The following is an 11,468-nucleotide window of genomic DNA, read 5'->3' on the forward strand; positions in this document are numbered from 1 at the left end:
CTCTTCCAAGAAACTGGGCTCCCACCAAGTGTCACATAATAGCCAGTAACTGATTTGCGAGATATATCACAAGAAGCCCAATCAGAATCAGAGTATGCCACAAGAGACAAGTCAGAAGAGCTGGAGAGAAGCACACCCTGAGAAGGAGAAGCTAACAGATATTTGAGAACATGTAGGCCAGTCATCATGTGAGGAACATGAGGTTTCTGAAGAAACTAGCTCAAGTGCTGGACAGAGAAAGAGATATCAGGTCTACTGTACTGTAAAAAGTTGAGTTTGCCAATAAGTCTCCTGTACACACTAGGATCAGGGAGAGGATCACCCATGTCTAGGGTCAGCTTAACATAAGGGTCCAGGGGAGTCACAACAGAGGTGAAATTGTGGCAGTTGAACTCAGCTAGAAGATTAGTAGTGTATTTAAGCTGACTCATGACATAACCTTGAGGAGTTTTGGTGATTTCCAGACCCAAGAAGTAATGGACTGAACCCAAATCCTTAATCTTGAACTGGTCATCCAAAAATGACTTCAGGGAGTTCATTTTAGTGAGGTCATCTCCAGCCAATAATATATCATCAACCTAGAAAGATAATACCACCAAAGAACCAGAAGAGGATTTGGTAAAAAGAGAGTAATCATTGAGATTGGAAATGTAGCCCCTTGACAGCAAAGCCTCAGACAGTTTTGAAAACCACTGCCTGGAGGCTTGCCTGAGGCTATAAAATGATTTCTTGAGCTTACAGACCAGAGGAGCTGAAGAAGAAACAAAGGAGACATCAAGGTTAGGAGGAATTTTTATATAGACCTCCTCATGGAGATCACTATGGAGGAAAGCATTGTTAACATCCAACTAGTACACAATCCAATCTCTCTTGATGGAAAGAGTTAAGAGACATTTGATTGTGGTGTGATTGATAACAGGGGAGAAGGTTTCAGTAAAATCAATGTCTTCCCTCTGAGTATCACTTCTAATAACTAATCTTGCCTTGTATCTTTCAATAGACCCATCTGCCCTCTGCTTAATCTTATAAACCTATTTGCAAGGAATAACCTTCTTATTAGAGGGAAGAGGGACAATGCCCCAGGTCTGATTAGCCTCAAGAGCATGAAATTCTTTTAGCATGGCCTCTTGCCAAGCAAGATGAGCTGCAACCTGCTATTAGAACTGAGGTTCATACATGTGAGCTTCACTAGGTAAGACCTTAGAGTGTGCAGAATTAGGAGAAGGGGAGATGATAGAGGTACATATATAATCCTCGAGGTAGGAGGGTTGAGTGACAGTTCTATTGGACTTCCTTAAGAGAGGAAGAAGAAAAGTAGTTGCAGTGGAATTAGGAGAGGTGGAAGGAGTAACAGGGGAAACAATAGGAGGTGAAGATGAAGGTAGATGATTAAAGGAAGGAGAAGATTCAGGATGACTAGTAGGAGGAGAAACTACAGTAGCAGAAGTTGGAATATCCACAAAAGTTGGAGGTAAAACATTGGAATGGGGAGAATTAGAGGAAGAAGAATAAGGAAAAATATGTTCATGGAATACCAAGGATGAAAAACAGAAGAGCTAGATAAGTTGAGCAATTTGTAACCTTTCTTCCCACATGGATATCCCATGAATGTACAAGCAATAGCTCTAGATTGAAACTTATCTCTGCCTACCTTGGGGGAAGTAGCAAAGCAGAGACAACCAAATGATCTTATATGATTATAGGAGGGTGGATGACCATGAAGCTTTTCAAAAGCGGAAAGTTTAAGGAGAAGTAGCAGTCAGTACACAATCCCCCTAAAATTTCAGTGGTAGTTTAGATTGAAACAGTAGGGCTCTTGAAACTTTTAAAAGATGTTTGTATTTTCTTTTCACAACACCATTTTGTTGTGGAGTATGAGGGATAGAAGTTTGATATAAAATTCCTTAGGAAGTAAAGATACTGATGGCTTCAGTACTACTCCCAAGCTCAAAAGTATTATCTGATCTGAAAGTATGTACTGAGCAGTTGAAGTGAACCTTTACCATAAAGGTGAAAGCTTTAAGGATGGACAAAGCATTACTCTTGGAAGAAAGAATATGAGTCCAAGTGACTCTAGTAAAGTCATCAACTAAAGTTAGAAAATACCTAAATCCATTATAGGTTTTAGTGTTATAAGGACCCCAAATATCAATGTGAACTAGTTGAAAAGGTGTGGTAGAATGAATAGTGCTATCATGAAAAGGTAGTCTTTGTTGTCTATCTATTGGATAAATTGAACATATAAAAGGTTGTTTAGTGGATACCTTATTAGACAGAAAAGAAATGGATTGGATTGCATCTTATGAAAAGGCATGTGTCCTAATCTCTGATGCCAAAGTAGATCCATCTTATTAACAGTTGAAGTTTGATTACAACTAGGTGGAACATTTACATGTGAAGGTGCAGGGACAAATTTATTACATGGAATTGAACCTACATAAAAAACAAACTCATTGCAAGGTGCATCAATAAAAGATGATAGAGAGGAAGTTGTACTGGGAAACAGATCTCTATCTGGATGAAGATAGTACAGCCTGCCACCAGCCTTACCAATTACCAGTGGCCTCTTCAGAGAAGGGCCTTGTAAAGAACAATGGAATTTGGTAAGAAGTGCTATACAATTCAGCTGAGTAATGAATTGATGAATAGAAATTAAATTAAAATGGAAAGATGGCACTAGAAGGACATTAAGTAATGTTGTATCATCTCTTAGATGTAAAGATCCAGTTGATATAACCTTAACTTTATACCCATTAGGTAATGTGACAAGAAATGATTTAGTTAAAGGCACAACATTGTGAAGCAAATGTTAGCTGCAGAGTCATGTGGTTAGTGGCCCCTGAATCCAAGATCCAAGGGTTTGAATTTGACTATGAAGATGCACACATATAAGAACCTACAGACTCTACAACATAGGCAGTGAACAAACCTGCAAAGTGAGAAAAGGCAGAATCCTCATCTGGGTGAATAGTTGGTACAGAACCAGGAGAGGCTTGAACTTGTTGGAATAAAGTCAGGAGATGCTGATATTTCTCCTTTGTAAACCCATGAACTGGAACAGAATTTCCTGGAGGCTGACTAACACCAGGAGATGGCTGAGGATAGGAAATATCACCTTGGACACATGAAGCAGACTTCTTGTTCTTTGTGAATTTAAAATCAGGGGAAAAACCATGAAGTCTATAATATTTTTCCACTGTGTGTCCAGGTTTCTTACAGTACTTACAAGATACTGTAGACACATTCTTGTTGGGTTCATAATTCACCTTCTGAGTGAAGTTTCTATTGTTATTGTACTGAGTAAGGGAGACAGAGAAAGAGGCAGAATCCCCAGAGAAATTGGAAAGAGTGGAAATGGCCTCCTTTTGACTCTCATCCTGTTGTAGAAAGGAGTAAGCCTTGCTTATAGGAGGAAGGGGATGCATCATCATGATGACACTCTTAACAGTAGAATAGGACTTATTCAACCCATTCAGGAGCTGCAACAATTGTTGATCCTCTATAAACTTTGGAAGTGCTCCACAAGAACACACTGGACCAACATAAGAGGAGTTCAGTTCATTCCACAAGCTCCTAAGTTTAGTGAAATAGGTAGCAATGCCAGATGAACCCTGAGTGATTGTGCTAATTTCCCTTTGGATTTGAAGGTACTTTGAGCCATTTGATTGACCAAATCTCTCATGAATGTCTTTCTAGACTTCCCTTGTAGTCTTAAGACACATGGCATTGGTTGCAATCTCTCTAGACACATAATTAATTATCCATACCTTCACTATGTCATTACACCTTTCCCAGTATAAATAGTAAGGGGAATCTGGTGGTGGTTGAGGAACCCTACCATCTAAGATTCCTAATTTGTTCTTTGCAGATAAGGAGGTAAGCATATTGCTTCTCCATAGGACAAAGCTACATCCATTAAAAGGCACTGACACCAATTGACTATTAGGACTGTCAGAAGGATGCACATACAATGGATGGGATGGATCTATTATGAAGGGAGTAAAACCCTCAGAAGTTGTATTACTAAGTGATCCTACGTTATCCATAAGTTCAATTCAATAAAAATGAGAGAAAACAATTAACAATTGTAATAGTATAATTTTCTACACAAGTACAATATATGCAGCAACGGATCTATATGATTTTGGAGTTGAACATAGGGAAGATATTACCAGCCTCCTTCTCAAACTCGAAGAAGAAGAGTCTTCTCTGAATGCGAAACCCTAGAAAGTCTAATCCGCAGAAACTGGTGAGGAAATTTGGGAAAACCAGAAGCTCCTAGCAGGACAAGTCAGTTGAAGATGCAAGACAAAGAAAACCCCAAATTTTAACGGTCAAAATCGTCGGTTATCAGGTGTCATCGATCAAACACAGACGGAGATGAAAACATCCAAAACTCTAGGCGAGGGTAACATCAGACTGAAGCTCATGACGAGAGGAATTAGAATTCCTGCTATGATACCATGTTTGTTTGAGGATTATCCAGCTATGTCGGAAAGAGAAGAAGAAACCCATAGATAGGATGATGAGAAGGAGAGAATTGAGTCGGTCAAAACAAATACTAGACCCTCTAATTTTTATTATGTCCCTTTATTTAAAGAAAGCGAGATGAGCGTGCTATTTTCAAATCGATTGATAGATAGCCTGATCTGTTCTGATAGATTAAAAGAAATTAATATGAATATATATATTTATATCAATAAAATCTGTAAAGAATAGTAAGAAAAAATAAAAATACAATTGGGTCGGCTAACCTATCACTACTGGGCTGGCCCCTTTCCTTTAACAGAAGTAACATGGTCTATATATGGGTTAACATGAACTTCATTGAAGTGATAGAGGGACGGCAATAACAGAGCTAGGATTTATAGTGCGCACACTGATAAAAATGAAGGTTCCAAGAATTCTCATTTCACAGGAACTTACTGTCGCCCTTAATGTACAATTGATGACTAAATATAAACGAGCAGAGAACAAAAGATTTATGATAATAACAGTAAATCGATCAATATTTCTCCTTAAATTTATTCTCATATTCTCATCGAACAAAAGCTCTATAAAATTTCTTCAATATATATATATATATATATTGTGTGTGTGTGTATTATCAGTGGCGTAGCCAGGAATCCTGCCAAGAGTGTTTAAACTTTAAACAAGTCAATGAAGTTTTTGGTCGAAGAATGATGTACCGAATTTTTAAAATCAAACTGCGTAATATTTAGCTAAAAAATCTAAATACTTATAATAGAACTATAATTTTATAAATCAAAATAAATATAAAAAAAGATAACAACAGAAATTTTACTAATAAAAGTAAGCATAAACTAAAGGAAAGAGAAAGTCGAGAGGGTTTGTAGTTTGTAGAGAGCTTTTATTGAAGAAATTTTATATAGCTTGGCTTATAAATTATAAAATTCATTTAAAAAACCCTTTTAATTAAAAACTACATTTGAGATTAGTTATTTATTTTTACATAAATTTTAAGTTTTAAGAGTTATTTTATTAGAAAATCTTTTAGATTGAAAAAGAGTCAAATAGACCACACACTAGTCTTCGTTTAGTATGTGAAATGAAATGGGCAAATAACTTTAAACCCATGAACAACGTATTACTTTGAAAATCTTGACCGATGGACTAACTCACTCAACTATGTTAAGGGTATTCAAATATAATATATATAACCATATAATATTCGACATATATATGTGTAGGCATATAAATTTTATTAGAATTAAATTCATTAAATAATTTGGACCATATTTAAATGCAAGATATATTAGGCCAAATAAATATTATGGGCTAATATAATTGAATTAGTTATATAAGCCCAATACATATGGGTTAAATAAATAGGTCCAAATCTATTAAATGGGCTACAAGTGATGATCCTACTTCATTAAGCTCAAGGATGTCGTCTTCCTAAAGGCCTAATTTGGTGCCACGTGTGAAATTATGTGGCATGCCAAATCAAATGGAAGAAAAAATAGGATCATGCCACGTATCAAAATGACAAGGCATTCCAAGTCAAATTAAAAGGCCAATAAAATTGCACCACATGTGCAAGTGACATATGCTTGCCAATCAAATACGGCTTTGTCACTCTTCAATCTGATTGGTCGGAAAGAGTTTGTTCTCATCACTACTATTCCCTCCCACAACTATAAATAAGGGTCTTTATAACTAAAAAAAGACACCAGAAGTTATAACAAGAAGCAAGAGATAGCTCGTGGATCAAACGCTGTAAATTTCTCTACAAGTTTCAAGCTTCAAGCAATCAAGTTCAAGTTCAAGAAATCAAGTTCAAGCTCAAGAACGAAGAACACATCAAGGTTCAAGGAGTATTAGTTCAAATCAAAGTTCGTGCTAGTTGAATTTAAGATCATCATTCGTGGCAACAATATAGATTCAAGATCAAGCTTGAAGGCTCTTGAGTTTATTTACCATTGGAAAGAAGAATCAGAGGATTCATAGAGATTGTACACTCATATTATTTGAAATAAAATACTATGATTGTTGCAATATTTTTTGGTCTCGGTTATTTTTTTGACGCAAATTTATTGTCTACAAATTCTGGCACGTCCAGTGGGACAATTACCCTTCATCTCAACTTTTCAATCACTAAAGTTCAAGAAGATCGAAATGGCTTCAAAGAAGGTTAACTCCAGATCAATTTCTACCAAGACTGCTAATTCCAGGTTTTAAGTTGATGTGGATAGCATCTTCGATGTTACCTTTGGACCAACTACGAGGAGCAAAGCAATCTCTTTAGGACAACAGGCACTCCAAGTCATCCGCATCAACCCCTATTTTTGGATCTTCATCTCAAATGGAGCAAGATCTTCTATAAACACACCCGAATGAGGAAGCGATGTTGTTGAAAAGATTAACAAAGCTCTTGCTCTGCTTGACCTCTCAGGATCCAAGAACTCTGTTATGAAGGAAGATGATGATGCTTCAAGTGATGGATCCTCCCCACTTATACCACTAGAGTCAGCCAATCGAGGATCAATATATGTGACAATCCATGCTACTCTTCATCATCTACAATAATCACGCAAGCAATGGTGACAAACACTTCGTCCGTGGAGGAGAAACTAGCAAACTTGACAAAAGCAATTGCTAGGCTGACCAAGTGCATGCAAAATCATGATGCTATAATTGACAAGCTAACATACAGGGTGGGATTCTTGATGGAAGAAGAATCTACCCATGCACCTAGAAAGCTCCCAGAAGTTCCAGAGAGTGATTCTCCCCCAAGACAAGTAGCATCCGCCATGGCTATCCCTGTCTCATCTGAAGGGATGATTCCAATCGATCAATTGAAGGAGTTTATCGAAGGAACTATTAAAAATAAGTATGAAGTTGCTGCCAAGTCCTCTCTTACATACGCAAAGTCGTATACTGCAAGGATTGATATGTTGAAGATGTCTGCTGGCTATCAACCTCCAACGTTTCAACAGTTTGATATCAAAAGAAATCCAAAGAAACACGTGGCACACTTCGTTGAGATGTGCAACAATGTTGGGACTTATGGAGATTACCTCATCAAGCAGTTCGTTCGCTCACTAAAAGAAAATACTTTTGATTGGTACACAGACCTCGAGGCTGAATCTATTGATAATTGGGATCAACTAGAGCAAGAGTTCCTCAATCACTTTTATATCACGAGACGTACTGTGAGTATGATAGAACTTACAAATACTCGTCAACGAAAGGGTGAACCAGTTATCGACTTTATCAATCATTGGAGGATTGCAAGCCTTAACTGCAAAGACAGGCTTAGTGAAGCTTCTGTCATAGATATGTGCATCCAAGGCATGAATTGGGGACTACGCTACATCTTACAAGGTATCAAACCTAGCACATTTGAATAACTTTCAACTTGTGCCCATGACATGAAATTGAGCATGGCCTCCGTTGGAAATGAAAAGTTGTTCATCTATGAGCCTCGAAAAGGGAATGACAAGCAAGAAGTCAGGAAATGGAGAAAGTTCATACCCAAGTCTGAAAGTAAAGAAGCTATGAATGTCAACATATCACGTGTGAAGTTCACGGCAAAGGTGAGCAAGAAGTAGAGTGTGAAATCAACTTCCTTTCAAGATTAGTCGAGTGGAAAGTTGACTCTAAAAGAAATGCAAGAAAAGGAGTATCCATTTTTAAATTCTGATGTGCCTGTAATTTTTGAAGAACTTCTCGAGTTAAAGCTCATTGAGCTTCCGGAGATAAAGCGGCCAAATGAAGTTGAGAAAATTGATGACCTGAATTACTGCAGATATCATCGACTTGTGAATCATCCTCTTGAGAAGTGCTTTGTCTTTAAGGGCAAAGTTATGGACTTGGCCCATGAAAAGAAGATCGTGCTTGAAGATGAGAAGGCAAGTACGAACTAAGTCTCTATAACATCTGGCTCATTAAGTCTGGATGAGCTATATATCTTAAAAGAAATCAAAGAAGAAGAATTATTGGAGAATAAAAAAGTCAAAGTAGATCAGTCTGATGATGATGAATGTTGGATGTTGGTGACTTGTCGTATGCTCCACAACAAGAGCCCATGAAAGGAATCAATAGAACAACCAACAAGGAAAATAATGGTAAAAAGGCCAAGAAAATGGAATCCATTTAAGCATCTGAAGAAGGCAAAAGTGGAAGTGCACCACCCTCAAAAGCCACGACATCCAGAGATCTTGGAGGAGTTCTTGCCAAGTTGGTTCTGTACGAAGATTTTCTATGATGGTAGTGAGGCCTTTGGTTTCCATTGTCACAACCCAACCCGATGGGCAGCGACGGGAACCCGCTGCCTTACTCGATCGAGTACCAACATAACGTATTTTTTTTATTACATCATCATATACACGTGACATACGGTAAGGCCAACATGATCATTTATAAACTCAAAACATAGGCCGACAAGGCTGTACAATCTTTCACGTACACGACATATATCTACAAGCCTCTAAGGATACATAGATGTCATAAAGGTCGGTACAGGGCCCCGCCATACTAATCAGTACATGTCCTAATCATACTGGCCACACAAGCAACTCCGGAGCAAATGGAGCGCACCAACACCTTTCGCTGAGTTGATAGCCTACTTGGAGGGCCTCAACCTGTCTATCAGGACCTGCAAGCATGAAACGCAGCGTCCCCTGGCAAAGGTACGTCAATACAAATAATGTACCGAGTATGTAAGTAATGAAAATCAGTAAATAATAAACATGAGAGAAACATGGAGTAAAAGACTCAACATGTAAGTCTGAATAACTCTGTGAATCATTTATATTTAAAACGTCATACATATGCATATAAATGTCATACCATGCTTAGTTATATGCGTTCATAACATCATCAAGCCTCTGAGGGCATCCCATCATATCATCTCTGCCACTGTGGGCAAAATCATCAACGTATACCAGCTGATCAGCTGGTGGTGCGTATATAACGTCGTAACCTTTTTCCATATCCCATATACATATAATATATGCGTATATAACACCATCTGGTCATGGTTCAATGTACATGTATAAATGAATGAAATACATATAAAATATGTTAATAGGATTTCTCGGAATGTCATAAAATCAATATGCCTTTGATTAATATCATAAAATAAAATTATCAACTTACGTATTTTCTGAGACCCATGAACAAACGATAGAATAATAAGTCACATGGAAAATCAAGAATATAGACATTTCTAATACTTCTATGAATAGAGTCATTTATGGAACTTGTGCATTTGGTCATTTCGTTTGTATCGTATTGATCATGCCAGAAAGAAAGAAGGGATGGCCTTAACATACATGAACTGATTCTCTTGCCAATCCCTTTAACACCCGTTGATTGCGACAACACGTAAGGGCGGATCGAAGTAGGGAAAAATCCGTATGACATTCTTGAGAAATATTTTACCGTGCTCTCTTAGAATTGCAAATCCTGTTGCTATTATACAGTATAATTTCGTATGAAAATTCTTGCTGAAGACCTGTCACTTAGAAGATGTAAATATCTTCATCTTGTTGTGAATCTCATTGCTAACATATTTTGTATGAATCCCGTTGCTAATACATGTCTTGGAGATTTTGATGTAAGCATCTCCATTGAAAGATAACATTTGAAATGACGAATAACCATTAAACCTGTTAGTCGCCAATGTTGCTGGTCTAAGTTCTAAAATGGCAAGCATGACATAACTCCATACTTATTTTCCAAGTTATATTATCAATAAAGAGACCAAGCAAAGGTTTCAAGAATTCTTACGTTTAACCAAGGAAATTTATGCAAGCATGCCATAACTCTATTCTTATTTTCCAAGTTATATTATCAATAAAGAGACCAAGCAAAGGTTCCAAGAATCCTTACGTGTAATCAAGGCATTTTATGTCTTAATGAATCATCATGTATATTGGTTCCACTTTGGCTTAGCTTAATGTCAAGTAGTAGCCCCAAAAAGATCCTTATGTACTTAATCATAATTATCCCCACAATTAATTAATTATCCACATAATTAAGAATTATCTCAAATTAATTAAAATACTACTCACTTTTAATATACCTTATACACCTCACTATCATAGTCATGTGGTACCTTATATGGCATAAGTCCATAAATATGGGGTATTGTAGCTTGGACCGAATTTTATCTCAAAATGACAAACTTCGACGAAACTCATCTTCTTTAATTTGCTTACCCTCTCACCTTCACGAATTTAATTATCACTTGTTTGAAATAACATAATACTTATAATCCCAAAATAATCTCATTCCCGAACTTACGTCGATTAACTTACGAAGAAACCTTAACGTACGAAAATGCGGAATGTAACATCTCATTTCTGAGCTTACATAAATTTACTTATAGTGTACTTCCATGTACGGAAACATGGGGTGTAACTTCATTCCCTCCTTTGGAACATTTGTCCTCGAATGTTGACTAGCGTACTTATCATTATCATAACCTATAGCTCTTGTGAATACTTTAGTACTCTCCTTGCTATCTAGGCAACTATTCTGTGAATAAATTCAAAGGCCTGGGCATCCCCCTTTTAGGCCTCCTTCTCACACCATGACTTGTGTTCGGAATCCTTCCAATCTCGTAACTGTTGCTACCTTCTGTCATGTAGCGTGTATGACTCTGACCTTGTAAGGGCGCCTATGCGACTCTTCTCTCCTTTTTCCTCCGTCTTTTAACCAACCTCTAGGCCTCACTTTGTAAACACATACAGAGCTTGATAAGGTGTCCCTCTGGACATCTATGGGTATAATGAAGTTCTTCGCTCGGTACTTTGTTGAACTTACGAATATTGTTGTATCTTGTTTCATAGCATCCCAATGTGGCTCACCTCACATGGGTATTTTAATCTCGTACAATTCATGAAATCCTCTTCAAGTCATTACTCAATTGAAGGCCCAAACGTCATCCTTTATCTATCACAAATACACCCTCATTCTACTACCAGGGCAGCATTCCA

General features: G+C 37.3%; 1 protein-coding gene across 1 annotated transcript; it reads right to left on the bottom strand.

Moving 5' to 3' along the window:
* Positions 1–215: 215 nt before the first annotated feature.
* LOC138903328 (uncharacterized) lies at positions 216–6,791 on the bottom strand. The gene is made up of 11 exons (XM_070191274.1): positions 6,732–6,791; positions 4,173–4,278; positions 3,768–4,033; positions 2,930–3,692; positions 2,265–2,580; positions 2,004–2,106; positions 1,536–1,723; positions 1,278–1,416; positions 1,050–1,151; positions 744–848; positions 216–578 (listed from the first exon to the last, which is right to left on the bottom strand). Exons 1-11 carry the CDS (start codon positions 6,789–6,791, stop codon positions 216–218), a joined length of 2,511 nt encoding a protein of 836 aa, XP_070047375.1.
* Positions 6,792–11,468: the final 4,677 nt, after the last annotated feature.

The sequence above is a fragment of the Nicotiana tomentosiformis genome, chromosome 12 (assembly GCF_000390325.3).
Source record: "Nicotiana tomentosiformis chromosome 12, ASM39032v3, whole genome shotgun sequence".
Lineage (NCBI taxonomy): Eukaryota > Viridiplantae > Streptophyta > Magnoliopsida > Solanales > Solanaceae > Nicotiana > Nicotiana tomentosiformis.

Coding starts and splice junctions, on each gene's coding strand:
- LOC138903328 (XM_070191274.1), bottom strand. CDS start 6,791: ATGACTTGGAGTGCCTGTTGTCCTAAAGAGATTGCTTTGCTCCTCGTA. Junction 2,107..2,264: donor TTTCTTTTCTGTCTAATAAG/GTATCCACTAAA, acceptor TAATGGATTTAG/GTATTTTCTAACTTTAGTTG. Junction 849..1,049: donor CTCTTCCCTCTAATAAGAAG/GTTATTCCTTGC, acceptor ATTGTGTACTAG/TTGGATGTTAACAATGCTTT.